The sequence below is a fragment of the Vanrija albida genome, assembly GCF_041260175.1.
Source record: "Vanrija albida strain AlHP1 chromosome Unknown contig_1, whole genome shotgun sequence".
Lineage (NCBI taxonomy): Eukaryota > Fungi > Basidiomycota > Tremellomycetes > Trichosporonales > Trichosporonaceae > Vanrija > Vanrija albida.
This window is the reverse complement of record NW_027191420.1, coordinates 199,237-225,673: the sequence shown is the minus strand read 5'-3', so window position 1 is coordinate 225,673 and position 26,437 is coordinate 199,237. Positions and strand designations below refer to the sequence as shown.

Below are 26,437 nucleotides of genomic sequence, written 5' to 3'. Positions count from 1 at the left end.
TTGCCACCACCCTGGGTGACGACGCGCCTGGCCGACGCTGGCAGAGGTGACGCTGCGAGGTGCGATAGTGTGCATGCATGTTGTTGACATTTCAACCAGCAACTGACAACAACAACAACAACAACAACAACAACCACTCTCCCTCTTCTCCCCATCACCCACTCTCGTTCGGCAACTCCCCCATTGCTGCGAGTCCACGGCCGGCGCCATGTTTGGCACTCCCACCCCGGCCAACGGGTTCCCAGCCAGCCCAATGGACAAGGCAATGTCCAATCTCACATTAGAGGAAGATGACGACCTGACGTAGGTGCTGGTCGCTCCGGGCGAGGCTCACCACACCCAGCTTCGACTCGCCCAGAGAAGAGGCCAATTACTATCGCGACAAGTATCGCGTCGCCGTCGACCTGCTCAACGAGACACGGGCAGAACTGGGTGCGTCCAACATTAGGTGTGGGGTTTGGCGGGGCGAGGCAGAACGCACAAGCCACACCGGTCCCGCTGCCCCAGAACAGAACCCCAGCTAACCCGGCCTCAGACGAATTCCAGGTCTCATCGCGAGAGCTGGAACAAGAGCTCGAACAGGAGCTGGCCGCCACAGAGGCCACGCAGACCGAGCTCAAGGAGCGCATCAAGCGCCTCGAGACGGAAAAGGAGGAATGGAGGGTGCGTCGGCAACATGCGCACAGAGCTCACACCCCAGACCAAATTCATCAACCTGCAGAAGAACCACAGCTCGACAGTGGCGGCGATGCAGCGCGAGATGGACAACCTGCGCTCTGAGCGTGACAAGACGCTCATCGCCCTCCGCGACCTCGAAATGGGTAACGATGAGCTCGAGCGCAACGAGCGGTGAGTGATGGAGTGATGGTTTTGTGGGGCACAATGCTGACGGGCCCCCAGCGTCGCTGTCTCGTCCCTGCTGGATATGGAAATCAAGTACAACCGTGCCATCGAGGACAAGACGTTGTTGGAACAGGAGGTCATCCAGAAACAGGAGCTCGAAGAAGAGTGCCAGCGGCTGAAAGATGACGTGCGAGGTGGGGTCCCGAATGAAGCTCCTGACTGACTCGCCAGACGCAAACAACGAAATCGGCATTCTACGCGACCAGCTGGCGCGTGCCGTCGTGCCCACTCCCCCGTCGTCAAACGCCCCCATGTCCCCTTACCCCGACAAGCGCGCCCACTCGAGGGCCGCGTCTCGCGCAAGTGTTGTCTCTCCCACACCATCACACCGCTCGACAACCTCGACAAAGTCCAACGCGACGGAACGCTCCGCTGCTACGGAGCGTTCAGGCGAGCGTTCTGCAACCGCAACGCCACGAACTGTCAGAGGACTCACACGAAGCAACACGGCCCAGGTGCTCGCCTCACCTGCTGTCAGACGCCCAACCATCTCAGCCTCTCCTTCAGGAATCCCTGCACTTTCCCGGTCAACCACCACTCGCAACCTCGCCGCTGCGGCTGCACCATCACCCGCACCACGAATCAGACCTTCATACGCTCCTTCACCTGCCCGCGCGGCCAGCCACCAAGCCGCAAAAACAAAGGGCTTCAAGCTCCTCCAGGATCTCCAGGCCCGTCTCAAGGCCACAGACGACAGGATCGGCACCAAAATGTCACGCCGCAACCTCGCCACAACGACTCAGCCGACGGTCCCAAGAAGACAGCCTACGGCCTCGACTGCCAGCAGCACCATTTCCGCAGCATCAGCCGCCACCCATGGCTCCTCTCGCACTGTCACGTCGACCGTGTCGGCTGCGGCGCACAACCGTGTGTCTGCGCTCAACCGTACGCCCGCTGCCCTGGCCACACCTGGCGCGTCAAGCGATGGCGTCTTCTCGCCTTCAGGATGGGTCATGCTCTCGGACCTCGAGGACACACCGGACCTGACGCTGCGAGCGAGCACCAACCCAACAGCGCCCCGCGACGACTCGCCGTCGCCCCTGGAGCGCAACCCATCCCGTGCCAGCGCAACGTCGCGTACGCGCCCCCTCCCTAGCAGACCCGGAATCCCGTCGCCACTCACGAACACGCTGGCAAAATCAACATCCCGCGTCCCTTCAACGTCCCTCTCCAAATCGACAACCACACGACACAGATCGTCCTTGTCGGCGTCGACTTCGGGCCTCTCGGGCGTCAAGTCATCGGGATCCCCGCGCCCAATGCCTGCACCTTCACGCCGGGCCGTCGGTGACCGTCTCGCGAGCTCGACCAGGGCCGTTGGCGACCGCCTCACGAGCTCCACCAGGGGACCACCACCCGTGTCGAGGCTGCACACCCGCACGCCCTCACGCACCGGGGCCATGTCGCCGAGCCTGTTCTCTGGACGCCCAGGAGCGTTGTCGCCGACGCTCATCCCCGCCCCGCGCCGGGTCTCCATCTCCACCGCTGGCGCCGACGCGTTCCCCTCCCCCCGCCGTCGGCTTCTACGTCCACCTCGAACTCGTCGCGTGCCTCAGCCCGCAAGCCCACAGAAGAGAACGACCTCATCAAGTCGCACATGCGCGCACAGCACGGCAGCTTGGGCCGTGGCCTGCCCCCTGCCGTCGTCAACGGAGCGGCCAACCCGAGCCCCGAGAAGAACGGCGCTGCAACACTGCCATACAAGCGCGCGGGTCGCCGCAGCAGCTTAAGTGCGGCCGAGGCCGCGTTATCTGGCCCGAGCGGCATCCCGGGTCCCAAGCCCGTTGCCAACGGCCGACCTACCTCATATCCTGCCTTTTCGGACACGCCTCCCCCGCCTGTCCCTCGCATCCCCAGTTCCGTCCTCAAGGAGAGTGCCATCCTCAAGGAAAGCACACGCACCCCATCTGCCAAATGGGTTGGTAAAGGCTAGAGCTTACACTACATGGTTGTTATTGATGCAATTAATATGTACAAATGCTGTACAACAGGCTGAGTGCTTCTGACCTCACGTCCTACTGCTTCTTGCGCCACTTGCTGTCTTTGTGCCTGCACGTCAGCGCCCTGTCATTCTCATCGACTCACGCAGCCTGGCGCCGTATCTCCGCCTCACGGTCCGCCACCATCTTGTCTGCCTTTGCGTTGGCGGCCTCCACATCCTGCGTGCTCGGGAACCCGATCTTCCAAAAGTCTGGAGGAGTTGGCGGCTTGCGCCACACCTCACGGTGGCGAGAAATACGGTTCTGGTGGTCCTCGAGCTGGCGCTGGCGCTTGGTGGGTGAATCGGCCTCATCGTCCTCCGTGTCCTTCCACACCGGGCCGGCATTGAACCTGGGCAGCGGGCCCACAGCCTCGTAGTACTGTGATTGTCAGCAGCCGTCGGCACTCTCAACTCACGTCCCGGCAACACTCGCAGTCGCCGCCGTGCATGCGCTTCCTAGCGTCGCGGCCACGCACCACCTCGTCAAACTGGTGTGCAACGCCGGCGTTCTTCTCTGGGTCGATCTCGTATTCGGCCGCCACACCACGTTGACTTTGGTCGTCAGTCCAATCCCCACAGACCACCTACATTGCCTCCGGGGGCATGTACCGCCCGCCAGTCTTGTACCCAGCATACAGCTCGCGGCGTTCAGACGCGGGCAGTTTGGCGATTTTCTTGAGCTCGGCCGCCTTCTCAGCCGGGCTGAGCCCTTCCATGTCCAGGCGCTTGCGCTTGGTCGACGAGGCACCGGGCGTCGCGGGGCTGTCGTCGGTTCCCGGCGTCACGGCAGACCGCTGGAGAGCCGCCCGTCGCAGAGAAGATGCGCGGCCGACCCCGCCTGTCCGGTCACGCACAAGTGGTGTGTGGTCTGGCGCCCGGGAGGACGACGGCTCGGCCGATGGTGTGTCAAAGGCATCGTCGCCTTGATCCACCGAGGTGCGAGGGCGGTGCCGAGGTTGTGCGGCAGGCGTAGGTGTCTTGGTCGACGTCGCTACTGGGGTAGCCGTCTTGCTGGAAGACGTCCCCAGCCATGGTGTGACGACGGAGGGCACACGCTTTAAGGTCCTTGATGAGGCGGGCGTGACAGTGGCATCCTGCTTTGAAGGCGACACAGACCGGGGCCGCTGAGCCGGTGGCGCTTCAAGCTCTTGTGGAGGACTGTTGGACGGGATGCGCAGGGCCTCGTCAAGAGCGCGGGTTGACGATCGGAGTCCGGCGCGAGGGGCAATAGGGCGCTCGGTCGAACGCTTGCGGGTCCTGTCGACCTCCTCCAATGGCGGGCTCTCACTTGGCATCCGGAGACCTGGGGAGTCCTCCCGCACGGGGATGGCTGGCCCAGTTGTGGCATCGCCCAGGCCTTCCGCTGCGGTTGTGGTATCGCCCTGGCCTGCAGCGCCACTCGCCGCCAGCTGCGTGGCCTTCCTCTCCTCACGCTTCTTCGCCTTGAGCTCCTTCCTCGCCTGATCAACCTTCTTGTACTCCCTCCAATGCTGGATGTCGGCAGAGTACTTGGTGCGGAGGTTGTCGTACGCCTGCTTGAGGGAGCGGTGCTGGCTTTCGAGGTGGGCGTAGCTCTGGGCAGTACCAAGCTTTGGCGACCCGGGCAGCGGAGACTTGGACGGTGTTCTTGGTGTGGAGCGGACATTGGGGGAGAGGGCTTGCAGAGCGCGCGGCGGCGTGCTTGATGTCAGCGCGATCTCCCCATTCCACTCACCTTGGGGGCCGGAGCTCGCGTCGCTCAGCCTCCCGCCTCAGACGAGCGGCCTCCTCCTTCGCTGCAGCGAGCTCTGAAGTCAAGGTAGCGGCCTGGGCACGGGCATCGTCGCGTTCCCTGGTACACTTTGCCGTCGAGTCACGCGAGTCCGCCAAGGAATCCTGGAGCCGCTGGACCTCGGCGCGAAGGTCTGCCTCAGCGCCTTCTCCGGCGTCCGTGAGTCCCGAGCCGGACCGGATCTTCCTCTCCAGCCGCGAGATGCGCTCCCGCAGCCCCGTGGCCACGGCGCGTTCAGTAGCAATCGCCTCCTCGTGTTTGGCTTGTATGTCGCGCCTCTGGGCCTCGAGCTCCTTGATCCTCTCCGTCTTGACCCAGAGCTGGCGCGTGATCTTGCCCTGCTGTTCGAGCTCGGCAGACGCAGTGGCGTCGGCCTGTCGCCACCATTGCTCGTCTTCCTTCAGGCCAGCGTACTCGATCTCAAGGGCCGCGATATCGTTCTGCCGTCGCTCGATCTCCGCTACGAGCCGCGCGCGCTCCATCTCCTTCTCGGCGTTCTCCTGCGTGAGTCGCGTGTGCTCCGCCTTGCTCCTCTGGCACAGGGCTTGAATCTTGGAGAAGTCGGCATGGAGGTTTCCCAGCTGGCATTAGTGGAGCTCCTGACCCCTGGCTCGACGCACTTCCTGCTGCATGTCTGAGGAGTCAGCAAGGAGAAGGCGGGGAAGGCGGAGGCTTGTGAAGTAAAGTCGGTACTCACTCGTGATGACGTCCACCTGGCGCTGCATCCCCGAGGAGAGGCTCTCCTCGGTCAGAGACTCTTGGGGAGCGGCCTCCATCCTTGGCAGTGCTGTGGGCGATGCTAATGAACAATGTTGAAGCAATGTTGTGGGTGTTTGGGTGGCCAAAGTGCAAAAGGACCAGCCGTCGCGCATCAACCAGGGCAAAGTCAAACGCGTCATCTGGGGCGAGCCTATCGAATAACAACAAACAAATTTGCGCGCCTATTCCGTCAACCCTGGGGCATCGACGCGCCTGTTCATGATTTCGCGACGCGTCCAAGAGCAACAACACAAAAGACATCGCACTGCGCTTCATCTCATCTCCGACGAGCTCTATCAACGCACACAATAATGACAGACTCGGCACCCGCAGTCGACCCGGTCGACCTTGACCCCATCCCCGCCCTGGTCGACTCGTACGTCTTCCACTCCACTCTGCCGGACGACGCGACCGTGTCCAACGACGCGAACAAGCAGGGCTGGATCATGGGCATTGACGAGGCGGGCCGCGGTCGTGAGCTTCATCCTCTCATTCGCTCAAGCTCACACGTTCAGCTGTCCTCGGGCCGATGGTCTACGCTGCTGCATACTGCCCCTTGGTGTTCAAGCCCACCCTCGAGGGCATCGGCTTTGATGGTAGGTGACGCTACCGGAAGCTTTCACCTGTGCTCATGGCCAGATTCCAAGGCGCTCTCGCCCGAGGTCCGCCAGGCTCTGTGGGACGCGTTCAAGAACAACACCGACTTGTGCTACTCGTCGGCGACGCTTTCCCCACAGGCCATCTCGGCCAACATGCTTCGGCGGGTGCCGGTCAACTTGAACCGGCAGGCTGAGGAGGCAACGATGGGACTGGTCCAGGCTGCGCTGGACCGCGGTCTGAACATGAAAGAGGTGGGTGGCGTTGCTGTGCGATACTGACTGTCCAGTGCTACGTCGACGCCCTAGGCCCGAGCCAGCAGTGGCAGGACCGGTTGTCTGCCGCGTTCCCCTCGATCTCGTTTACGGTGTGCCCCAAGGCCGACTCGATCTACAAGATTGTCGGTGCGGCGTCCATTGTCGCCAAAGTCACCAGGGATCGCTACATCGAGCACTGGGTGGATGCCGAGGGCCCGGCAGAGGGCGACGACGACGTCGTGCGGGGGAGCGGATATCCGTCGGGTGAGTCGGCTCGAGTTGTGGCAAGCCGCGGCATTGACGCAGGCCCCAGATCCCAAGACGCAAGCATACCTGCGCAACTCGCTCGACCCCGTGTTTGGGTACCGCGGCATTGTGCGCTTTTCGTGGGCGACGGTCAAGGTGCTGCTCGAGAAGCAGGCCGCACCGTGCGCTTGGGCCGATGACGTGACCCAGCCGTCTGCTGCGAGCTATTTCAATGCCGATGCGGACCGAGGGCAGCCCAAGATCTGGCGGCAGCTGGGTGTATCGTCGGTCGGCGAGCTGTAACCATATCGCGCCGCCGTATCGCTGGCCATTTAGGCGAGGTCAGGCATGGCGCGCACGTGGCGGCCAAGTGCGCGATGGCGGACTTCCTATCGGCTGTGGGGCCACATTGGGCCGCCACAGGGAGGCGCAGGCGTCGGCAAAGGTCAAATAGAGGCTCGAAAGGTCAAATATCGGCGTTGGGCGCCAGTCTCGCGCGCCCCTCCTGCCCGGTCTGGCCTTGGAGCGTAGATAGGAGAGGGCAGTGTTGTATGTTATGACTGGTGACTTGGCACTTGGCGGGGCCGGTGTCGGCGGGTAGAGAGGAAGCGCGCGAGGCAAGAGTTCAGGCAGGCGCCGGGGTCTGGGCTCTATGGTGCCAGGTTTACCCACTGTCAGGCATCCATCGCGGGGGGATAGATAAAACATTGCCGAGGTGCATGGTCCCCAATGGGTGAGGGTGCCACTTTTTGCTTCAGGGACCTCGCCTAAATTCGCTTATTTTGTTGATCCGGCCGGGTTGAATGACGGTCGGAGCTGTTCCACATCGCGCGCAGGCTGTGGGTGGGTGCTGCTGCATGCCGCGCGCGCGCTGGGCTGTACGACCGCTCCAGCAACAGACTGGCGACGACAGCGAGTGGGCCGGCGCGACATGCCGCTCGCCCGCCCGCCAGCCGCCGCGGAGCCCTTGACCGCCGCAAAGCCGACAGCTTGTCGTCTCTAGCCGCGCCCCGCGCCACGGACGGCCCCTCCCCTCCCCACTATACATTCTACCCACGACCTCTTCCCCCTCTCTCTTCTTCCCATCTCACCACTCCCTCCCAAAAAACTCCATCACAATGCTCAGGTCTACCCGTTACATGCCTGCTGCCCGCCTCGCTCGCGGCTACGCCAGCGCTGCCGCTGCCTCGGCCCAGACCGGCGCCCTCTCCCCCCTCGCTGCCAAGGCCGCCGAGGAGGTGTCGGCCCAGTGGAAGGGCACCAGCGCGACCGGCGGCAACACCAAGAACTACATTGGCGGCGAGTTTGTCGAGTCCAAGGCTACCCGCTGGCTCGACGTCCGCGACCCGGTGAGTAGGGGTGTGTGCGCGGCGAGGAGGCGAGGTGCCGAGCCGAGCCGAGGGAGGACAGGGCGACGGGCCGACCAGAGATACTAACCCGCCCAGGCTTCGCAGACGCTCATCAACCGCGTCCCCGAGACGACCGCCGAGGAGTTTGACCAGGCTATCGCTGCCGCCTCGGAGGCGTACAAGACCTGGTCCAAGACCTCGATCATGCGCCGCCAGCGCGTCATGTTCGAGCTCCAGCACCTGATCCGCCAGCACACCAACGACATTGCCAAGTCGATTGTGCTCGAGCAGGGCAAGACGTTTGTCGACGCCCAGGGTGACGTTGGCCGTGGTCTCCAGGTGAGTGTTGGCAGCTGGCGGAGCCCAGATTAGAATCGCGCTAATGCCCCGCGCTAGGTTGTCGAGACGGCTACTGCCATCACCTCGGGCCTCCTCGGCGACAAGCTCGAGGTCACCACCGACATGGACACGTACTCGCGCCGCACCCCCCTCGGTGTCACGGCCGCCATCACCCCCTTCAACTTCCCCGCCATGATTGTCCTCTGGTCGGCCGCCCTCGCCACCGTTACCGGCAACACGCTCGTCGTCAAGCCCTCGGAGCGTGACCCCGGAGCCACCATGATCATTGCCGAGCTCTGCGAGCGCGCCGGCATGCCCCCTGGAGTGTTCAACGTGTGAGTTTGCTGGGAACCACGTAGAGTGTCAGCTAACCCACCCAGCGTCCACGGCTCGGCCGACACTGTCAACCGCATCTGCGACGACCCCGCCATCAAGGCCATCTCGTTCGTTGGTGGTGACAACGCCGGCAAGCACATCTACGACCGTGCCATTGTCAAGGGCAAGCGCGTCCAGGCCAACCTCGGCGCCAAGAACCACTGTGTCGTCATGCCCGACGCCAACAAGAACCTCACCCTCAACGCCATTGCCGGTGCCGCCTTCGGTGCCGCCGGCCAGCGTTGCATGGCCCTCTCGGTCGCCATCTTCGTCGGCGAGTCGCGCCAGTGGATCCCCGAGCTCATTGAGCGCGGCAAGGCCCTCAAGGTCTCTGGCGGCTTCGAGCCCGGAACCGACCTCGGCCCCGTCATCTCGCCCCAGGCCAAGGAGCGCATCGAGACGTTCATCTCGTCGGTTCCCAAGGAGGGCGGCAAGATCCTCCTCGACGGCCGCGACTTCAAGGTCGCCGACTACCCCGAGGGCAACTTTGTCGGCCCCACCGTTGTCGAGTGCACCACCGACATGTCGGCGTACAAGAACGAGATCTTCGGCCCTGTCCTTACCATCGTCTCGGCCGAGACGCTCGACGAGGCCATCGAGATCATCAACAAGTCCAAGTACGGCAACGGCACTGCCATCTTCACCAACTCTGGCACCATCGCGCGCAAGTTTGAGACCGAGGCCGAGCCCGGACAGATTGGCATCAACGTCGCCGTCCCCGTCCCGCTCCCCATGTTCAACTGGTCGGGCAACAAGGGCTCGTTCATGGGCGACATCCCCTTCTACGGCAAGACTGGCCTCGAGTTCTACACGCAGCGCAAGACGACGACTGCGCTCTGGCCCCACGCCGACGCGACCAGCACGCGCGCCTCGGTCGCCATGCCCCAGATCAACTAATCGGAGAGAGGAGAGCGAGACGTGGCTTCCATTCATGACATGACCTACACATTGTCGGCGGGCGAACGAGGTCCGTAGTAGTAAAACAAACAACAGTTGTCCTTCCGGCTGCATGCATTGACTGTGTATTCGTACGAGCGGGCGTGATGGCAGCGAGCGGGGCGAGGCGGGGGCGAGTGGCGAGTCGTGTCGGACACGGAAACTGACGTCGGGTGACGACGCCTGAGGTCTGCGGCACTGCGCCGCGGCATTCCACAACATCGGAACAGCAGCGGCCAGCCCAACCCCGCCGCGGTCGCCGCGGCACAGCACGGCGCATCACTGCATAATCTACCAGCGGCTACCTACGCCTGTGGCGGTCGTCTGCGCGCTCGTCGCGCTCGTCGTCGACATCCACGCCGTCGTCGCTCTCGGCCTTGACTCGCGGGCCGAGCACGCGCTCCTCCTCCTCGAGCCAGAAGGCGAGCTCGTCGCGGCGCATCTTGTTCTCCTCGTCGACGAGCATGAGCTTGGCCTTGGCCATGATGTACTTTGCCTGCCAGCGCGAGCGGCCCATGACGGCGAGCTCGGAGTCGCCCTGCGGGTCGACCATGTACCCCTCGACCTGGCGCTCGAGGGGGTATCGCTTGCTTGCGCCCTCGTCAAAGTCTGAGCCTGGGTCCGAGTCGTTCTTGTCCTCGTCTGCGCCTGCCGCGCCGCTCTTCCGTCCCTTCGCTCTGCCCCCGCGCTTGGTCGGCGCGCCGCCCGGCCGCCGCTCGCGCACGTAGCGCAGCGCCGCCTCCTCGTCCGCGTTGGCGGCTTTGAAGAGCACGCGGTCCCGGCTCCGCAGGCGGTGGATCACCTCGCTCAGGTCCTCGTCTTTCGCCAGGTCGCGGATCACGGCCGGCTCGTCGTCGAGCGCCGAGGGCGCAAACTCCTCAGCCGCGCCGTTGGTCCGCCGCCGCTTGTTGTTGCTCTCGGGGCCGTGGATCGCCCGCAGGTGCTTGTTCATGGCGTCGGAGCGCGTAAAGTTGCGTCCGCAGCCTGGGCCGTTAGTGGGGTCGGGTGTGCGTGCACGGCGAGGCTGGTCGCTGCGCTGCGCTGTGTGCTCGCTCGCTCGCGCCCGCCCGCGCGCTCGACTCACCGGGGTGGGGGCACTGGTACGGCTTCTCGCCCGTGTGGCTCCTTATATGCGTGAGGAGCGCGTGTCGACTAGCTTGCTTCTGGCCCTGCCGGGTACATGTCCTCCAGAGGCAGGCGTATGGCTGGCGTCCGGTGGCGATGTGGTCTGAGAGGGTGAGTGGGAGGTTTGACGAGGGGGTGATGGAGAAAAGCTGCACGCACGCCCTCGCCTCGCCTCGCCTCGCAGCGCGCTTGGGGGCACAGTGCGGGTGGACGGGTGGAACAGGCCAGATGGCGGCGCGGTGGGGGTTTGCAGTGCACGGACGAGGCGGCGCACGACCAACTCTACTCACCCTTGGTGACATGCTCGACGAGCCCCTTCTGATCGCCAAACACGCGCGGGCACTCGTCCCACTGGCACTCGCGCGCAGAGCCCTCGTCCTTGCCGTCGTCGCCGTCCCCGTCGCCGTCGCCGCCGTCTTCCCCGTCCCCGCCGTCGTCCCCGTCCCCGCCATCGCCCTCGCCACCAGACAGCAGCCCGTCAATCTCGTCATCGACGTCCATGTCCCCGCCGTCTTCCTCGTCTTCCTCGTCCTCGTCGACGTCTGAGCTCTCTTGTTTCCGCCCGCGGGCAGGCGCCCGCCGCGCCGGCGCACGCGCAGTGTAGAAGAGCTCGTCGTCTGTTGTGGGCTGCTCGCGCCGCCGGTCGGATGAGCGCGGCTTGCGCCGGTGCGACGCGGGCGGCGAGCTCATCAGGTGCGAGGATGCGCGATCGGCGCTGGTCGGGTCGGGAGGCTTGTGGCTGGCTGGTGCGAGCTGAGGCTCTCGCTGTTGCACCGTGCTTTGTTCGCTCCTGTGGCGCGCAAGGTTTGGATGCGGATGCGGATGCGCCGGTTGTCGCTGTTGTTGTCGTCGATGTTGTTATTGTAGTGCTCGCTGCCGTGTCTGGCTCGACTTACTCGTGGGTGTGCCGTTTCCGTCGCCCAAGCCATAGCAGCTTACAGTGGTGGAGGCGACCACGTGCTTAACAGGGGGGACTGAATGAATCGCCCTCTCTTACAACCACCCTGCCACTGCTAGCACTGTATCGGCATGCATCTCGCTCGCCTCGGCGTGTATAGACTCGACGATGCATGCACGACAACAGGCTTGCAGTTACAGGACATAACGGTATGGCTGAGGCGCTGAGGTAAGTGAGACACGGCGTAGTGTAACGTCGTCACGAAGGAGGGCGGCGCTGCTGGCGTCCTAGGTGGCGGGGGAAGATGGCGCCCATGGGCTGTGGCACAGTGTTGCCCAAGAAATGGATGGATGGCTTCAAGAGACGTCGTTAGCAAGCTACAAACTTCACTAGAACTCTGACTATGCGCATCTCCCCGCGCACATTGGGTTACTCGCCCTCGACTCCAGGGCGAACTGCACCGAGTCGAGTCCACTGCAGTGGCGTTCAGCACCATCTCGCAATCTCTCGACCTGTCGTCCCCATACTTTCTCAATTACTCGTCCCTCCAGTTAATCCAACGCCTCAAGCGTCGGCTGTGCCTTGAAGCAGACGAACGTCCATCCACCCGCCAGACCTCAAGAACCCTCTTGGAACCGATAGCCGCGAGGGCCTGCCTCGGTCCGCCCTCACCCTCAACACCTCGGTCGAGATGTCCATCCCGGACTTGCCCCGCTGCCGGGACCGACTCGGACAGGAATAGATGCCCCAGGGAGCGCTGGCAGTGCGATACGGACCGGGGTATTCACCACCCAGCTGGCCCAGAGCAGTGATCGGTCCTGCCCTGGTGGACAGTGTGGCATTCGCCGTGGTCCCTGCGAGCTGTCCAATCCGTGCCCGCTTGAGCAAGGATGACTGACGGGGCCCTCACCTCGACTCGAGTTTCATATCCATCGCAAGTAAGTCCACGGTTTGCGCGCACCACGACCGCGCGGGGCGGTGATTCCAGTGCGCCGGCGCGCCACCACGCCCCCAAGCCGATCTGTGCGCTGTCACGGAGGCGGCGCCGGGTCCGTACCGAGCGAGGTCCGAGCGGCGAGAGGGCTGCGTGACCGCGGCCTCGGGGTCTCGGGGCATCGGGTCCTCGGGGGGCTCTGGACGTCGGGGCAGTGTACTGCAGTGTTGCAGTGTCGGACGGCGAATGGAGAAAAGGAAGAAGGAAGACGGCGCACACTGATGGCGCATGGCGACGGACGACCGTGTCGCGCGCGACGCGCACTCTGCGCACGTCAACCAAACGCCCACTGACGCTCGAGCCGCTCCTCGACCCCGACTGACTCTTCTGCGGCAAGGCAATGCAATCTTCGTGTTCTTCAACTCTACTCTTCTCACTACTCTCATCACCATTTACCATACAATGGTGCACCCGCTCGCCGGGTGGGCGGTAGCCATTGTCTCCCTCGCCTCGGTCGCCTCGGCCTTCACCCCGACGCTCGAGTTCAACCTCACGCTCAAGGACACGTACCCCTTCCTGACCTACCTCCCCGCTCAGGCCTGGGAGGAGGTGTTTGAGGGCACCCCGTCCACCTCGTACACGCCGGGCATGTTTGGCGGTGGCGACTCGCGGCACTTTATCAACTCGACGGCGACGACAAACAGCGTCAGCCTCAGCTTCTATGGCAAGTGGGTCAGCTTCGACATCAGCGTCGACAGCACGCAGCAGCCGTCGGCGGCCATTATGCAGCTCGATGGCCGCTCAACGGTCGAGAACTACCAGGCCATCCCGGGCAACAAGGGGGTCGTCCGCGGCAACCTGTACTACGACCGCGTTGACTGGGGCTCGCACACGGCCACCGCGTCCTTTGTCAACAACTCGTTCTCGTTCTACGGCGCGACCATCACCACCGGCATGATTACCCAGGCGTGAGTGTGTTTGGAGAGGCGCGGTGCCGGGCTGATCCATGATGCACGCAGCACCGATGTGAACAACGTCACTTTTCGTGACGTTCCGATGGCGCGCAACGCTGCTACGAACAAGGCGTTCACTTGGACGGGCAAGTGGGACTACAGTGGCACAATCGGTGGCGGTGGGTCTGGTGTGGTGCTTGGCGCAGGCGCTGACTCTTTCCCCAAGGCGGAAACCAGGTTCCGCTCTCGGTGCCGGCCATGGTCGGCCAGCCCGGGTCGGTGTGCAGTGTCTCGCTCCCGGCCAACACGTCGTTCATCTACATTAACGGAACGGCGGGGCTCGGGCATGGGTCTGCGACGTTCACTCTCTCGCCGCCCCCACCCCAAGGCTTCCCAACCACTGTCAACACCTTCAACCCGTGGGCGTCGACCGTTGCCCTGTACTTTACACCTGTGGATCCGACCCTGCAGTACAGCTTGTCCATCAGCGTCGGGCAGGACGGCGTCCTCGGTCTCGACACTCTTGAGGTCTACTCGGCGTTGAAGTGGGTGCCTGTCGAGGGATGCGTAGCTGACGCCAAGTGACCCCAACTGGGCGCTGAACTTTGGCACCGTCCAGGGTCAGAATGACGGGAGCAAAGGCGGCGGCGGCGGCGAGCACAAGTCGAGCTCGAACGTCGGGGCGATTGCCGGAGGAGCAGTGAGTGGAGAGGACGGAGCGGAGCTAACGTGCAGGCCGGCGGCGCGGTGGCCCTCCTCGCCGTTGCGTTGGTGACTTACCTCGTCATCAAGAAGCGCAGGCAGTGAGTGGACGCTGAACAACATCTCTAACGTCCAGAGCCAAGACCACAAATGTGTTTGAAGTCGATGAGGAGCATGCACACTACGAGCCCTTCCCACACTCGGGCTCGGGTGTTACCCAGCCACTTGTCGAAGTGACCGCTGCCCCAACGCCCCAGTTCACCCCGCTCACCGAGGGCCAGGACGCGGAGAAGGCCTATGCCACTGCCGGCGGAGGGTATGCCACCACCGACTTCGGCTCGCAGGGTGCTCCCGCAGGCTTCTGGGGAACGGCGCTGTCGTAAGTCGTCCTCATCCATCTCATCTGACAAGCCCAGCGATGTGTCCGAGAAGACCGAGGAGAACCGGTACTCTACACCCCTCGCGTCACCCAAGGTCCCTGCTGCGGACCAGCGCCACTCGATGCCCATCTCAGTCATCGGGCTGAACGAGAGAACGAGTCATCTCGGTCCCGGCCCCACCTCGCCTGCGTCCTCGCACACCGACGAGGGGACACAGCAGCTCGGCCGCCTCACCACGAACTTCAGCGGCTCGACGGCGTCCTTCGGTCCTGGGGCGCGCACGGCTACCGAGTCAGTGGTCTCGGGCTCGTCGTCGACGTCCAAGCCTCTCCCGTTCCCCGTCCCCAGCCCCTTGCAGTCGCCGCTCTCGAAGGCGGAGGAGGCGGCGAGGGACGCAGAGGAGGGCGAGCGCGCAGAGCGTGCAGAGCGTGCAGAGCTCCAGGCGGAGGGACAGGCGTCGTCATCGGTACAGCGCCCCCACAACCTCCGCGAGGAGGACGGCGGGCGCGTCGGCGAGAGCGACACGCTCGACACGCTCCCGCCCGAGTACAACCCCGAGTGGCGCCACACTCTCAACTAATTGGCCTTGTGTCGGCGTCTGGACGCTGGTTGGCTTGTTGTGAATTGTCCTGCTAGTGTGGTCCAAGTATTGTCCATGTGCCCGTGACGCTCGTTATGCAACCGTGGTGGACTCGTTGCCTCCACCGCGTTTCAGTGATGTTTCGGGGGCCAGCATGTGGCGCTGCGGAGCCACTGGACTGTGGCGGCGCGAAGTGGCGCTTGCCTCGTGCCACACCAACGTCTCCGCTACACACCATCGACACCACCATTGCCGATCCGCCCCGCCTCGGCGAGACAAGGGTCTCATAGCAAAGTCGAACACCCCCGATCCTACCCACCGTTGGCCGGGCGACGATGCCACATTCGAACCCGCATGCTGCCTTATTGACATTCTCGGCCGCGCGCCAGCACACTTGCTCCTCAGCCGTCTGCCGGCTTGAAGGGAGAGACGGTGAGCGATGTGGCTGTGTGGACAGCGGGGCAAGGGGCCTCGCACCCAACGTGGATGGCCTGTACGCGCCATCGACACACCCACGCAACTCGCTTGTCGTACGTGAGTAAAGTAGCATAGAGGTCAAATTACGTCCGCCACACCTTACAGGCCCGAGTGGCGGTGTGGCACGATGCCACGATCGGTGCTGTCGCGCCCTCGAGCAGCATACCCTCCCAACATCGCTTAACCGCTTTCAACGTCATGAGTCCGCCAGACACCACATGTGGGAGACACGGACCCCGACCTGGCGATGAGGGATGGTGCACAATGACACAGACGCTTCACGTCTGGGAGCGCAGCGACGGGTGAGAACGCTCAAGCCACGGAAGCACGGTACCTCACGCAGAGCGCATACATGTACCTGGTTTTGAGCCCTGTCGAGCCCATCCGCACTCGGGGACAGGTGGAGACCAGAGAGCGAGAGCGCTTGGACGGCTTGGCATGTCTAATTGCTGCCCGCTTCTGTGTCGCCATCCTGTCACTCGCATGAGCCCCGTTCGCATGAGCCCGCCGTTGGCCAGTCGCCCAAGCGAGTATATCAACATGCCTGCGTTCCTCATTCTCTTCTCTTACCTCTCCTCCCACCTCCTTTGCAGTATCCCGTCTATTCCCTCAGATCAGTACTCTTGTAAGCGATCATTGCCCGTCAACCCCTCTGTTTACAAGCGGCATGGACAACCTCCCCAGCACCCACCCCTCCATCACCTACAACCCGTCTTGGCCGCTCCGACGTATCGGCCAGATCGAACCGCCGGACACCTACCATGAGATCAACGCCACCTCCCCAAGCTCTTTCACTGTATGGTACTGCGGCCTCATCCGGACGTTGGAGCTGGCCCTCATTCCATTGTCCAATGCGTCGCAGACATCCACAAACATCACCGTATTCGTCAGTACACCGACTTGGACAAAAGAAGAAATCCATCAAGTAGAAACAATCGCCCCCATTCCCGCAAATGCCAATTCATCGACTTCGTGGCCCATCGTCGCCATAGGCGGCTTCACTGGTAGTCTGTATGACATGGGTCCTTTCAACGTCACAGTCACCGTCAGTGGCGTGATGGCGAAATTGCGCAGTATTGGGTTGTGGCGCGCGGATACCATAAAGACGTCGGCGTGAGTATTCAAATACCCTGCCCCCCTGTCCAGAGCAATACGATCGCCCCCAAACTCAATTCCAGCCAGTCGCTGACGTGACACAGGAGGCCGGGCTTCATTCCGACTCGGGTGGCCAGATTGAATCGGCGAGGCCGTATTAACAACGGATCTTTCGATTGCTCGGGGGAGTTGTACGCTGGTGAGGATGATCAGACAGATATCTTCTAACGAAATACTCAGTCGGCAGCTTGGCGCGATTGGAGGCGGGGAGCAAGTGCACCATCCAGCTTCCGGCCAATACCACTTACCTCCAGGTCAATGGTTCAGGATCTCCCGGAGGACCGACAGTCGCTTTCCGCTTCACACAGCCTCTCCCCGTGACTTGCTTTCGAGCCACAGCTTCTACGGACGATGAGTTGAATATTCTCAAACCCCTGTACGACACACCACTGGACCCAACAGTCGTATACAACCTTACGATGGAGGTTGGGGCAGGGCCACCTCTCTCCCGCGCCGGCATCGATGCGGTCACGATTTGGTCGTCCCTTGAGTGAGTGCCGCTGATACGTACATGCATATGTAGGTAGTAGGTAGCCCCTTGCTGACGGTTCCAGTGATCCCAACTGGGCAAGCACTTTTGGTGAGGGTTCTCCTCTCAAGACCGGCAACACTACAATTCCGTCAGGACGTACCAACGTTGCGGCAGTTGTGGGTGGGGTGGTAAGTTCAAGAGATACTTGGTTGATGCCTGTCCTGACCTTTTGGGCGGGAGGCGTGGTAGGGCTACTTGCCCTCGGCGCCCTTCTGTTCGCCCTCTACAGGAAGTGGAGGTGAGCGCTACCTGCGAGCCAACGGCTAAGCTCCTTAGGCAAGTGACTTGGAGAGGCCAGGATGTGAACCTGTGGGAAGGGAGCCATCCGCCAGTGCAACCTTACACACACCACACTCGCGGCACGACCCCACCCGTTAGCGACACCACCTCGCTCGTTACCGCCGATACCAAGAACCTCCCCCACAGTTTCAGTTCGACTGGGCCAAGTTCTCCACTGCTTTCCGATGCTGGATCAAGCCGCAACCGGGCATCGGAGGCGTCTGGCGCCCTCGCCGGTTCCAGTGACGGGTACACTGCTGCACAACTATCAAAGGCCGAGCAGGTGGCACTGAGCAGGCCACGTCAAGGCCTTTTCGCTGCGGGCGTGGGGTCTTCCTCTTCTGGCCCCTCCATCCACGATCCCTCGAGCACCCACGCTGAAGACGCCGGCGCGGTCGCAGTTCACGCACAGCTCCCGCCGCTTTACAACCCGGACTGGCATCAGCTCCCCGCCGGCAACGCTGCGGTTGCTTCCACGGAAGCTGCAGTGCCTGTGGACGAGGATGTCACCCCCGTCCGCGAAGGTGCTGCCTCCGCTCAGCAGCACTAGGTCAATCCAGCCAAGAGGCGCCGAACAATCCGCCCCAGAGGCGCGAGGCCAGTCCGCTCCGTAACTCGATCGCCAGTCTTTGTACATACATAGCACCACATGACTGGCAGTTAGCATGTATGTCGTCTCATTCCGCAGATAATGGGCACATGCCGGCGCAAGGATCCATGGGTTCCGCCTCCACTCTGCACCAGGTCGCTTTGAGGTAACCTGTCCTGTTTCCTTTCCTTGTGGGACGTAAAACACCAAAAGCAGCTACAACACCGTTGGTGAAACGGTATCATGCGTCGTTGCCATCGACGCGGCAGGGGTTCGACTCCCTTACAGTGTAGAGCGAGGAGCTGCGAGGAGCAGTATCCGTTTTGGTGAGTTGGGCACCTCATTCGCTCGCACCAACGCGTCAGGGAAGCAGGAGGCTGGTGAGGTGTGGTGAGTAGTTGGCGAGGCTTGACGGGGATGGTTTCGTGAGGGTAGCTGTCCGACGGCGTGAGTCTTGACCCAATGCAAGTGGTGATACAATCTCCGTGTTCAGACGACAACTCCCCAGGCCTAGAACTCGTCGCGCTTCGCTCGCTGCTTGTGCTCCAGCACCTCGGCCCCACCGACACCGGGCATTGCTCGAACCGAGTGTACTACCGAGTCGCCCTTCGCCGACCAGAGCTCACCCGAGCGCTTGACCGGCTCGCCGGCCTTGGAAGCCACTTCGAAGATGTACTCGCCGTCGAGCTCGCCCACTGGGCCGCGGTACTCGAGCTTGACGTCTGGATGAGAGGACGAGGAGACGGCGGCCGCGATCGCGTCGGCGGGGAGTTTGGACGAGACGTGGATGTAGGTGTGGTCTGGGAGGAGGGCGAGGGGTTTGTTTGCCGAGGCCATGGCGAGGAGCGCTGCCGCGAAGAGGGGGAGGAGGGTGGTGGGGCGTATGGTGGCGTGTTTGGTGGGGTATATGGGGCGCTACTGTTTATTATGGGTTACTGGAAACCTCAGAATGGAGTCGAGCGAGGAGAAAAGAGCGAGATATGGGTGGAGAGAGCGAGAATGAGTGCACAAAGAGATGGATGGCATCGACGACATTGGCGTCATCGCTGTTGTCCATCACACTCCAGGCACGGACGGGATCAAATCCATCCCGATAGCCACGTGGTCCGGTCCAAGAATTTCTGAAATCTATGACCGTTGAGCATCTCGACAACAACGAGCAACTGTACACTCTCACACCACATCACAATGGGAAAGCCTTCAGCAAAGGCTTTGGGAAAGAGGAAGGCGCCAGGAGGTGGCGGAGGGGTACGTGTTCTCCTCATTTGCCGCGGTATCACTGCTCACACTCCAGGCGCCAAAAAAGGCCAAGGCCGGCAAGCCAGCGAAGGGCAAGGCCGCCGCCGGCTTCGGCGCGGACGACCCGGAGCGCGCGGACCGCGGGCCAACAGGCAAGCCGAAGCGCCGGCCTGACCAGCCCAAGAAGGTCAAGCTGCGCGACCAGAAGGTCATCCCTGTGCCCAAGACGTCGTTCGCGTCCGACGATGAGGACGACTCGGAGGACGACATCATGGACATGGACCTGGGCGAGGAGGAGGGGCTTGAGATCGGCACGGCTGGCGGGTTCTTGGCTGGACTGGATTCTAAGGCGCTGTCCAGGTGGGTTGTGGGGTCGTGCTTCGCTGACATTTAGGACGGTCAAGGAGACGAAGCGAATTCACGATAGTGAGAAGAGCCGGTCAAGCTTCCCGACCAAGGCGAAGAAGGCGCCGTCTATCGCCTCGGCTTCAGACATCTCGGACTACGACTTTGACTCGGAGGTCGAGTTCTCTGACGATGAGAGCGTCGGCGCGGTGGAGGACGACGAGGAGGGATCGGATGACGAGGACGACGACTCGGGCGACGACTCTGGCTTCGACTCGGAGCTCAACGCCGGGTACGACAACATCTCCGACATCTCTGACCTCGACGACGAGGACGACGGCGTGGTCCACCCCAAGCGGAAGAAGCGCGCCGACTCTGAGGAGGCCGAGTACGAGATGGCTGGACGGTCTCGCTGGGCTGCGAAGGAGGAGAAGAAGGAGGACGACATGCTCGAGGTCGGACGTCTGCCGATCAAGCTGCCCACCGGCGAGGTTCAGCTCGTGGAGGGCAGTACAAAATTCCAGAAGCCTCAGCCAAAGAAGCCGGCCCAGAAGCCCGTCGAGTCCGAGTCTGAGGAGGAGGAGTCGGAGGACGAGGCGTCCGACGTTGATGGCGAGGCGAAGCGGATGGCGGCCCAGCCTGGCCGATTCGGGCGAATGGGTGTGGCTGAGATCGTTGCGGCCAAGGGCTGGAAGACGGCCCAGCGACTCGCTGCGGCTAAGGAGCAGATGGCTACCATCGGTGCCGAGGTGCTCGGTGGCGGTGAACTCATCGACGTCGCACCCATCCTCACCCGGTTGTCCACATTCTCGCTGCCTACCGTTCCCAACCCCGATGGCGAGGGGACGCTCCCTGTGCCCAACTCGATCCGCGCGCTCGGCATGCTCTCCCTCCTCGCCGTCTACAAGGACCTTATCCCCGGCTACCGTATCCGTGCACTCACGGAGGCGGAGCAGGCGGAGAAGGTGCGCGATGAGGTGCGCAGGATGCGCGAGGGCGAGAAGCTGCTCGTGAGGAACTACAAGACGTTCCTCAAGTCTCTGGAGGCGGAGGTCAAGGGTGAGTGGGGTGCACGTGGTCACAAGCTGACCTGACCAGGCAAGAGCCCGCTCGGCTCCGTGTCGCTCAAGTGCATGTCCGAGCTTCTGGTCACCGCGCCGCACTTCAACTTCTCCGAGAACATCATGGGCGTGCTGGTTGGACGAATCGGCCGCAGGTCATGGGACGACGACTCGGAGCTCATTCTCAACTCGTTTGTGTCCGTCTTCCGGTCCGACAACACGTCGACGTACTCGCAGGCGCTCGTCCGCCTGATTGCGCGTATGATTAAGGAGCGCAAGTTCCAGGTGCACCCCAACGTACTGTCCTGTCTCCTGCACCTCCGCCTGCGTACCGAGCTGTCAGCGATGTGGGAGAAGAAGAAGGGCAAGGGACGCGACCGCCGTGACCAGCCCGAGAAGAAGTTCAAGTCGGAGATCCGGAAACAGTGGCAGACCAAGAACCAGCGCAAGCGCGAGAAGGAGCTCAAGGAGATCCAGAAGGAGATGGCCGAGGCCGAGGCCGAGGTCGACCTCGAGGAGAGGCAGAACACTGTGAGTAGAGTCGAGGGGCGCGCGGGTCGAAGCTGACGCCTTGTAGCAAACAGAAACCCTCAAGAACCTCTTCGTGCTCTACTTCTCCATCCTCAAGTTCCCTGGACGCTCACCGTTGCTGCCAGCTGGTCTCGAGGGTATCTCTCACTTTGCCCACCTCATCAACATCGACTTCTTCCGCGACCTGCTGCAAGTTCTACGCAAGATCATCGCCGACACGCAGGAGTCGGAGGAGGACGAGCTCGACACGGTCGGCTCACACAAGCGTGTGCGCGTGCGCATGCTCGGCATCGTCACGGCCTTCGACCTGTTGTCAGGCCAAGGCGAGGCTCTCAACATCGACCTGAGCGACTTTGTCAACGAGCTGTTCGTGCTCCTCCGCCCGCTCTCCCTCGACACGGGCATTGAGGACCCGCCAGAGATGACACAGGCGACGGCGCAGGCGGCGGCAGTGCAGCGCAACGCGGGAGTGAAGCGTGCCTCTGCCGACCGGCCACCAGCACACACGCTGTCGACGTCGGCGCTCCTGTTCCGCTGCCTCGAGAGCGTCTTCTTCCCGCGCTGGTTTGGCGCCAACGCATCGGCTCCGCCCCTCCGTGCGGCCGCCTTCGCCAAGCGCATGTGCGAGTGCGCTCTCTACTTCCCGCCCGCGACGGCGCGCGAGGCGCTGCACTTTGTGCGCCGCCTCGCGACCAAGGAGACCAAGCTGGCCAACCTTCTCGACACGGAGGAGCGCATGTTCGACGGCGTGTACCGCCCCGAGATGGAGGACCCGCAGCTCACCAACCCGTACACGACGAGTCTGTACGAGCTGGACGTGCTGGCCGAGCGCCACTGGGAGCAGAAGGTGCGGGCCGAGGGGAAGCGGCTGCGGGACGCGCAGTTTGTGTAGGGGCGAGCTGGGCTTGGGGAGTCTGTACGCTAGGGGCATCTGCATGCATGCATAGGAGGAGGTCGATGCAAGGCGAGCGCGACTGAGTTGTAACAAGTCGGGCCATGCGCCACACACGTGGTCTCGAGTCCGTGCCCTGACGCCGGACGCCGCCACGCCGAGCCGACTCGCGACTCGGACCAGGCTCGATTTCTTGACTTTTCGGCAACGTCCTACCCATCATCCACCCAGAACACCCGCACAATGCCCAAGAACCTCATCGTCTTCGACTTTGACTGGTCCTTCGTCGACCAGGACACGGACCGCTGGGTCTTCGAGGTGCTGAGCACCAAGCTGCGCCGCGCGCTGCAGCAGCGCAAGACGAACGGCAGCCAGTGCACGCCTGATGTGGTGTGAGTTGGGGCGGCGCGGCGCGGGCGAGGGCGAGGCTGGGTCGACTAGGAGTGGGAGTACGGCCCTTCCCTGCCCCGTCGCTGCTAGTCTGCGGCGCAGTGGGCATGTCCTGACACCCCGCAGCGACCAGACCATGGCCGACCTCTTCGACGCCGGCTTCACCAAGGAGCAGGTGCTCGGCGCGCTGAGGATCCTCCCCGTCGTGAGTGGTTGGGCTGTCGCCCCGCAGCCTTGGCTCGCGCTGACGCTCGCAGCACCCCGCCATGAAGCGCGCCGTCACGGCGCTCAAGGACCGCGGGCAGACCGACTTCCTGTGCCTGTCCAACTCGAACGAGGTGTACATTGGGACTATTCTCGAGGTGGGTGCGGCGTAGGGGAGGACCGCTTTCCCCGCTGGCCTGTGGAGGAACCTCCAGCAGCCTCGTTCGCTCCGCTCACGCTCGGCCAGCACCACAACCTCACGACCCTCTTCGCAGACGTCATCACCAACCCGGCCCACTGGGCCGGCGACCGCCTGCACATCGGCCGCCGCCTGCCCGCCGACGGCCCGCAGCACACGTGCAAGGTCGGCTGCCTGGCCAACATGTGCAAGGGCGACGAGCTGGACGCGTGGCTCGCGGCCCACGGCGGCAAGGACGCGTACGAGACGATCGTGTACGTCGGCGACGGGGGCAACGACTTTTGCCCGCTGCTCCGCATGCGCAAGGGCGACATTGCGTGCGTGCGCAAGGACATGGAGCTGCACGGCCGCATCAAGGAGGAGGGCGAGAAGGAGGGCGTCCAGGTCGACGTCAAGCTCTGGGACCAGGCCTGGGTCATTGACGAGTGAGTGGCTGGCATAGGAGGTGGACGCGGCTGACTTTGCAGGATCTTCTCGACCCTCTGAGTGGAAAACGCGTAGATGTAGCATGCAATTGTAGATGGGGGTAATGGTCTATGCGGTGGGGGCTACTCTTCTACTCCGTGTCCACGTCCTCCTCGACCTCCTCCTCGTCATCTTCTTCGTCGCCCTCGAGGTCGAGCGCCTCGACCTGCGTCCCGCCGCGCACGAGGACGCAGCCAGAGCGGCGCCCTGCGCGGCCGTTGAGCGCGAGGAGCCACGGGTCGGCAGGGAGGCCGTGTCGGCGCGAACTGCCGAGGCTGCGCCTGCGATCAATGGGCAGCACGGCGCGGGGGATGCGCTGGGGGTCAGCGGGGTCCAGCACACGGCTCACCTCTTCCTGTAGCGCCTCGCCCACTTCCACTGCCTCTATCAGCTCGAGCAGCACCTCGACCTTGGCCGTCGCGAGGTGGTGCTCGCCACCGGCCTCGAACACCACTGCGAGGTCCTCGTCGTCGAAGAAGGCCGCTTGTGTGATGGTGCCGTCGTCGGCTTGGACACGCAGAGCGCGGACCTCGTTCGAGCCAAGGTCGTGCGCGACGATGTCCAGGCCACTCGGGCCCAAAGCAACGAGCCAGCGTGCGCTGCCGACACTGCGTTCGGCGATAGGAGGGCAAGGCAGTGCAGCCACCAAGTGGTCTGAGGCCGCGTCTGGTGCCTTGGTCCGTGGGTGTGAGGAGCAGATGATGGTGCTGCATGCCGCTGCCAGGCTGTTGGCCCACGGGAAGGGCTCGCGCTCAAGCACGCGCGGGGGCTCTTCTGGCACCGCTGGCTCGCGCTTCTCGTCATTGTCGCCCACAGTGTCAGGCGACGAGGGGGCGAAGGACGGCTCTTCGCCCATCGCCCCCTCGTCGGCTCGCGGAGACGCACGCGACGAGTTCCACGAGTAGTCTGGGGCGGCAGGTGGCGAGGCAACGGACTCTGGTAGTCGAGAAGAACCCGACAGGCGCGTGAGCGTGTTTCGGATTGTCGAGTCGAGGTTGAGCACCGCTGGTGTCTCCCGCACTGCCACACCCTCTGGCAGCACATCGTTGGCGCTGCCAAAGGGAAAGTTTTGCCGGAACTGCGAGTTGACAAACCCGTTCTTCATGAACGACCACACGAGCTTGATGTCGTGGGTGACTATTGGCACGCTGTCGTCGGTGATGGCTGCGGAGCGCGAGATTTCTGTCGTCAGCGTTGTCAGAGGCGAGGACGCACCATATCGGAGCCACTTTGACCACTCGGCCGACGTGGCCTCCTCCAGCTCCGCCGCCTGCCGCATGTCCTCGACAAGCAGGGCGAAGCCGCGGCAGATGTCTTTGGCCGCTTGGATGCCTTTGGGGTCGAGCACGAGGTCGGACTCGGCAAGGTCAGAGGACCAGCCGGCCATCTCGTCGAGCACGAGCATGATCCGCTCCAGCGCTGGCGAGATGCTCTCTGTGATCACCTTCTTGATCGTGCTGAAGGCCGTTTCGAGCGTCGACTCCCACTTGGCGACGGTCTGAAGCTGTGTCAGCTGAGTGACGGAGACCTGTTCAGCCAACACACCCTGTTCGTCATGCGGTTGCCGAGCCACTCGGACACGGCCGGTCCACTGCGGCTGATCATGAGGAGGCGGAAAAGGTCGGCATGTACGTCGGGGGTAGACACTGGGGTCAGCTTGGCCTCGGCCCACACTCACTCCCTTGCTGCTCGGCACACGTCTCGAGCTCCTCGCGCCAGATCATCGTCTGCTTTTCGCTCTCCTTGAACGCGTTCTGCGCCGCCTCGAGGCCGCGCAAAATGATATCGAGCAGCGTCTCGAGCATGTCCGCCGACTCTGCGAGCGCCAGTGTCGAGGGCGGCGGAGGCGCGGGCGTCCCGTCCGCGAGGAGGAGCGTGCCGGTCAGCAGGGACGCCGAGGGGCCGGCGTTGCGCGGCGGTGAGATGGCCAGTACGTCGGGGAGGACGCGCGGCGTGGAGGGCAGCAGGGCAGGGAAGGTGGCCAGCTTGGGGTTGGCGCCCGGCTTGGCCTTTGCGGTCGGCTGGATCGGCGCGAACGGGTTGAGGCTGGGGTGAGCTTTCAAACTTGCACTGCGAGCTCACATGACGGGTTTGGGCGGGTCGACGGGCGTGACGCGAGGCAGCTGCTCGATCAGGCTGAGCGCAGACCCGGGCTGCGGCGTGGGCCAGGTCTCTGCCCCCGCGACCCAGCGCATATCCCACCACGGCGCGCGCGCGCGCTCCGCGGCCGGCGCGTAGTCGAGCAGGCTTAGGCTCCCGAGCAGGCCAGGGGGCGCGGGTACGGACTTGATCAGCTGGCCGGTGTGCACGCTTCGGTGCTCGACCGTGCTCTTGCCGGCGGCGTGGGGGTTTGGACTTGCCCACGAGGGCAGGCGGAGGACGAGGACGCTGAGCACGAGGCCTGGTGTCAGCAGCGTCGCGGGGCTCGTACGTACCGTCGCGGCTCCACGCGAGTCCCAGAACGCGGCCGCCCAGCTCCACCTCCCACACCTTGCTGCCCGAGGCCATGCGCCACAGCGCGACCTTGCTCTTGACGGCCTCGTCCTCGTGCAGCAGGCAGACGAGGTCCATGGTCGGGTTGCACGCGTCGGGGTGGAGCGTGTGCGCGTGCGCGAGGTTGATGGTCGACATGCGCGTGAACGCCTGCGCCGGCGGCGCCGTCGAGGTGTCCATGCTGTCTATTGGGTGTGTGTCGTCGGTGATGAGATGCGAGAGAAGTGCCGCGGTTGACTTTGTTGTTGTCGAACGCGAGTGACGTTGCGGGACCAAATGGTGTGTCGGTGGTGGCGGTGAAGGGCCGCGTTCGTCTTGCCCCCTCCACAGAGCAGACATTCTGCATGCATGTATCGAGAGCTAGTCAGCCGAGGCGCCCACAGTCTCTCCGTCCCGTCTGCTCGTCAAGAGTCGCTCCAGAGCAGCGTTTGCATGACAAACGCAACATTGAAGAGCCACACCCACCTCCACCGCCTCACGTGACCCCCGACTCGAACTCGA

General features: G+C 63.4%; 10 protein-coding genes and 1 non-coding gene across 11 annotated transcripts; 7 read left to right on the top strand and 4 right to left on the bottom strand.

Moving 5' to 3' along the window:
* Positions 1-208: 208 nt before the first annotated feature.
* NDE1_1 (NADH:ubiquinone oxidoreductase) lies at positions 209-2,836 on the top strand (the record flags this gene model as incomplete). Its single annotated transcript, XM_069348773.1, has 7 exons — positions 209-303; positions 344-432; positions 536-663; positions 701-849; positions 901-1,037; positions 1,075-2,190; positions 2,460-2,836. 7 exons carry the CDS (start codon positions 209-211, stop codon positions 2,834-2,836), a joined length of 2,091 nt encoding a protein of 696 aa, XP_069212317.1.
* Positions 2,837-2,918: 82 nt separating this feature from the next.
* Q8F55_000117 (uncharacterized protein) lies at positions 2,919-5,431 on the bottom strand (the record flags this gene model as incomplete). The annotated part of the gene is made up of 7 exons (XM_069348772.1): positions 2,919-2,952; positions 2,989-3,263; positions 3,301-3,436; positions 3,473-4,564; positions 4,599-5,236; positions 5,276-5,289; positions 5,353-5,431. 7 exons carry the CDS (start codon positions 5,429-5,431, stop codon positions 2,919-2,921), a joined length of 2,268 nt encoding a protein of 755 aa, XP_069212316.1.
* Positions 5,432-5,725: 294 nt separating this feature from the next.
* Q8F55_000116 (uncharacterized protein) lies at positions 5,726-6,817 on the top strand (the record flags this gene model as incomplete). Its single annotated transcript, XM_069348771.1, has 5 exons — positions 5,726-5,888; positions 5,930-6,010; positions 6,054-6,265; positions 6,301-6,532; positions 6,582-6,817. The coding sequence occupies 5 exons, from the start codon at positions 5,726-5,728 to the stop codon at positions 6,815-6,817; spliced, it is 924 nt and encodes a 307-aa protein (XP_069212315.1).
* An 815-nt stretch (positions 6,818-7,632) lies between these two features.
* Positions 7,633-9,474, top strand: Q8F55_000115 (uncharacterized protein; the record flags this gene model as incomplete). Its single annotated transcript, XM_069348770.1, has 4 exons — positions 7,633-7,863; positions 7,960-8,202; positions 8,260-8,537; positions 8,583-9,474. 4 exons carry the CDS (start codon positions 7,633-7,635, stop codon positions 9,472-9,474), a joined length of 1,644 nt encoding a protein of 547 aa, XP_069212314.1.
* Positions 9,475-9,814: 340 nt separating this feature from the next.
* Positions 9,815-11,328, bottom strand: Q8F55_000114 (uncharacterized protein; the record flags this gene model as incomplete). The annotated part of the gene is made up of 3 exons (XM_069348769.1): positions 9,815-10,497; positions 10,598-10,741; positions 10,929-11,328. The coding sequence occupies 3 exons, from the start codon at positions 11,326-11,328 to the stop codon at positions 9,815-9,817; spliced, it is 1,227 nt and encodes a 408-aa protein (XP_069212313.1).
* A 1,604-nt stretch (positions 11,329-12,932) lies between these two features.
* On the top strand, positions 12,933-15,085 carry Q8F55_000113 (uncharacterized protein; the record flags this gene model as incomplete). Its single annotated transcript, XM_069348768.1, has 7 exons — positions 12,933-13,438; positions 13,490-13,602; positions 13,650-13,968; positions 14,006-14,123; positions 14,159-14,226; positions 14,262-14,504; positions 14,542-15,085. 7 exons carry the CDS (start codon positions 12,933-12,935, stop codon positions 15,083-15,085), a joined length of 1,911 nt encoding a protein of 636 aa, XP_069212312.1.
* A 3,253-nt stretch (positions 15,086-18,338) lies between these two features.
* On the top strand, positions 18,339-18,409 carry Q8F55_000112. Its single transcript has one exon. It is a non-coding gene; the product is annotated as a tRNA-Gly (tRNA).
* A 218-nt stretch (positions 18,410-18,627) lies between these two features.
* Q8F55_000111 (uncharacterized protein) lies at positions 18,628-18,954 on the bottom strand (the record flags this gene model as incomplete). The annotated part of the gene is made up of 1 exon (XM_069348767.1): positions 18,628-18,954. One exon carries the CDS (start codon positions 18,952-18,954, stop codon positions 18,628-18,630), a length of 327 nt encoding a protein of 108 aa, XP_069212311.1.
* Positions 18,955-19,305: 351 nt separating this feature from the next.
* On the top strand, positions 19,306-22,185 carry Q8F55_000110 (uncharacterized protein; the record flags this gene model as incomplete). Its single annotated transcript, XM_069348766.1, has 5 exons — positions 19,306-19,365; positions 19,412-19,716; positions 19,751-20,760; positions 20,800-21,293; positions 21,340-22,185. 5 exons carry the CDS (start codon positions 19,306-19,308, stop codon positions 22,183-22,185), a joined length of 2,715 nt encoding a protein of 904 aa, XP_069212310.1.
* Positions 22,186-22,428: 243 nt separating this feature from the next.
* Q8F55_000109 (uncharacterized protein) lies at positions 22,429-23,464 on the top strand (the record flags this gene model as incomplete). Its single annotated transcript, XM_069348765.1, has 5 exons — positions 22,429-22,577; positions 22,702-22,780; positions 22,833-22,937; positions 23,027-23,403; positions 23,446-23,464. The coding sequence occupies 5 exons, from the start codon at positions 22,429-22,431 to the stop codon at positions 23,462-23,464; spliced, it is 729 nt and encodes a 242-aa protein (XP_069212309.1).
* Positions 23,465-23,534: 70 nt separating this feature from the next.
* Q8F55_000108 (uncharacterized protein) lies at positions 23,535-26,116 on the bottom strand (the record flags this gene model as incomplete). The annotated part of the gene is made up of 5 exons (XM_069348764.1): positions 23,535-24,941; positions 24,989-25,089; positions 25,122-25,489; positions 25,526-25,844; positions 25,879-26,116. 5 exons carry the CDS (start codon positions 26,114-26,116, stop codon positions 23,535-23,537), a joined length of 2,433 nt encoding a protein of 810 aa, XP_069212308.1.
* Positions 26,117-26,437: the final 321 nt, after the last annotated feature.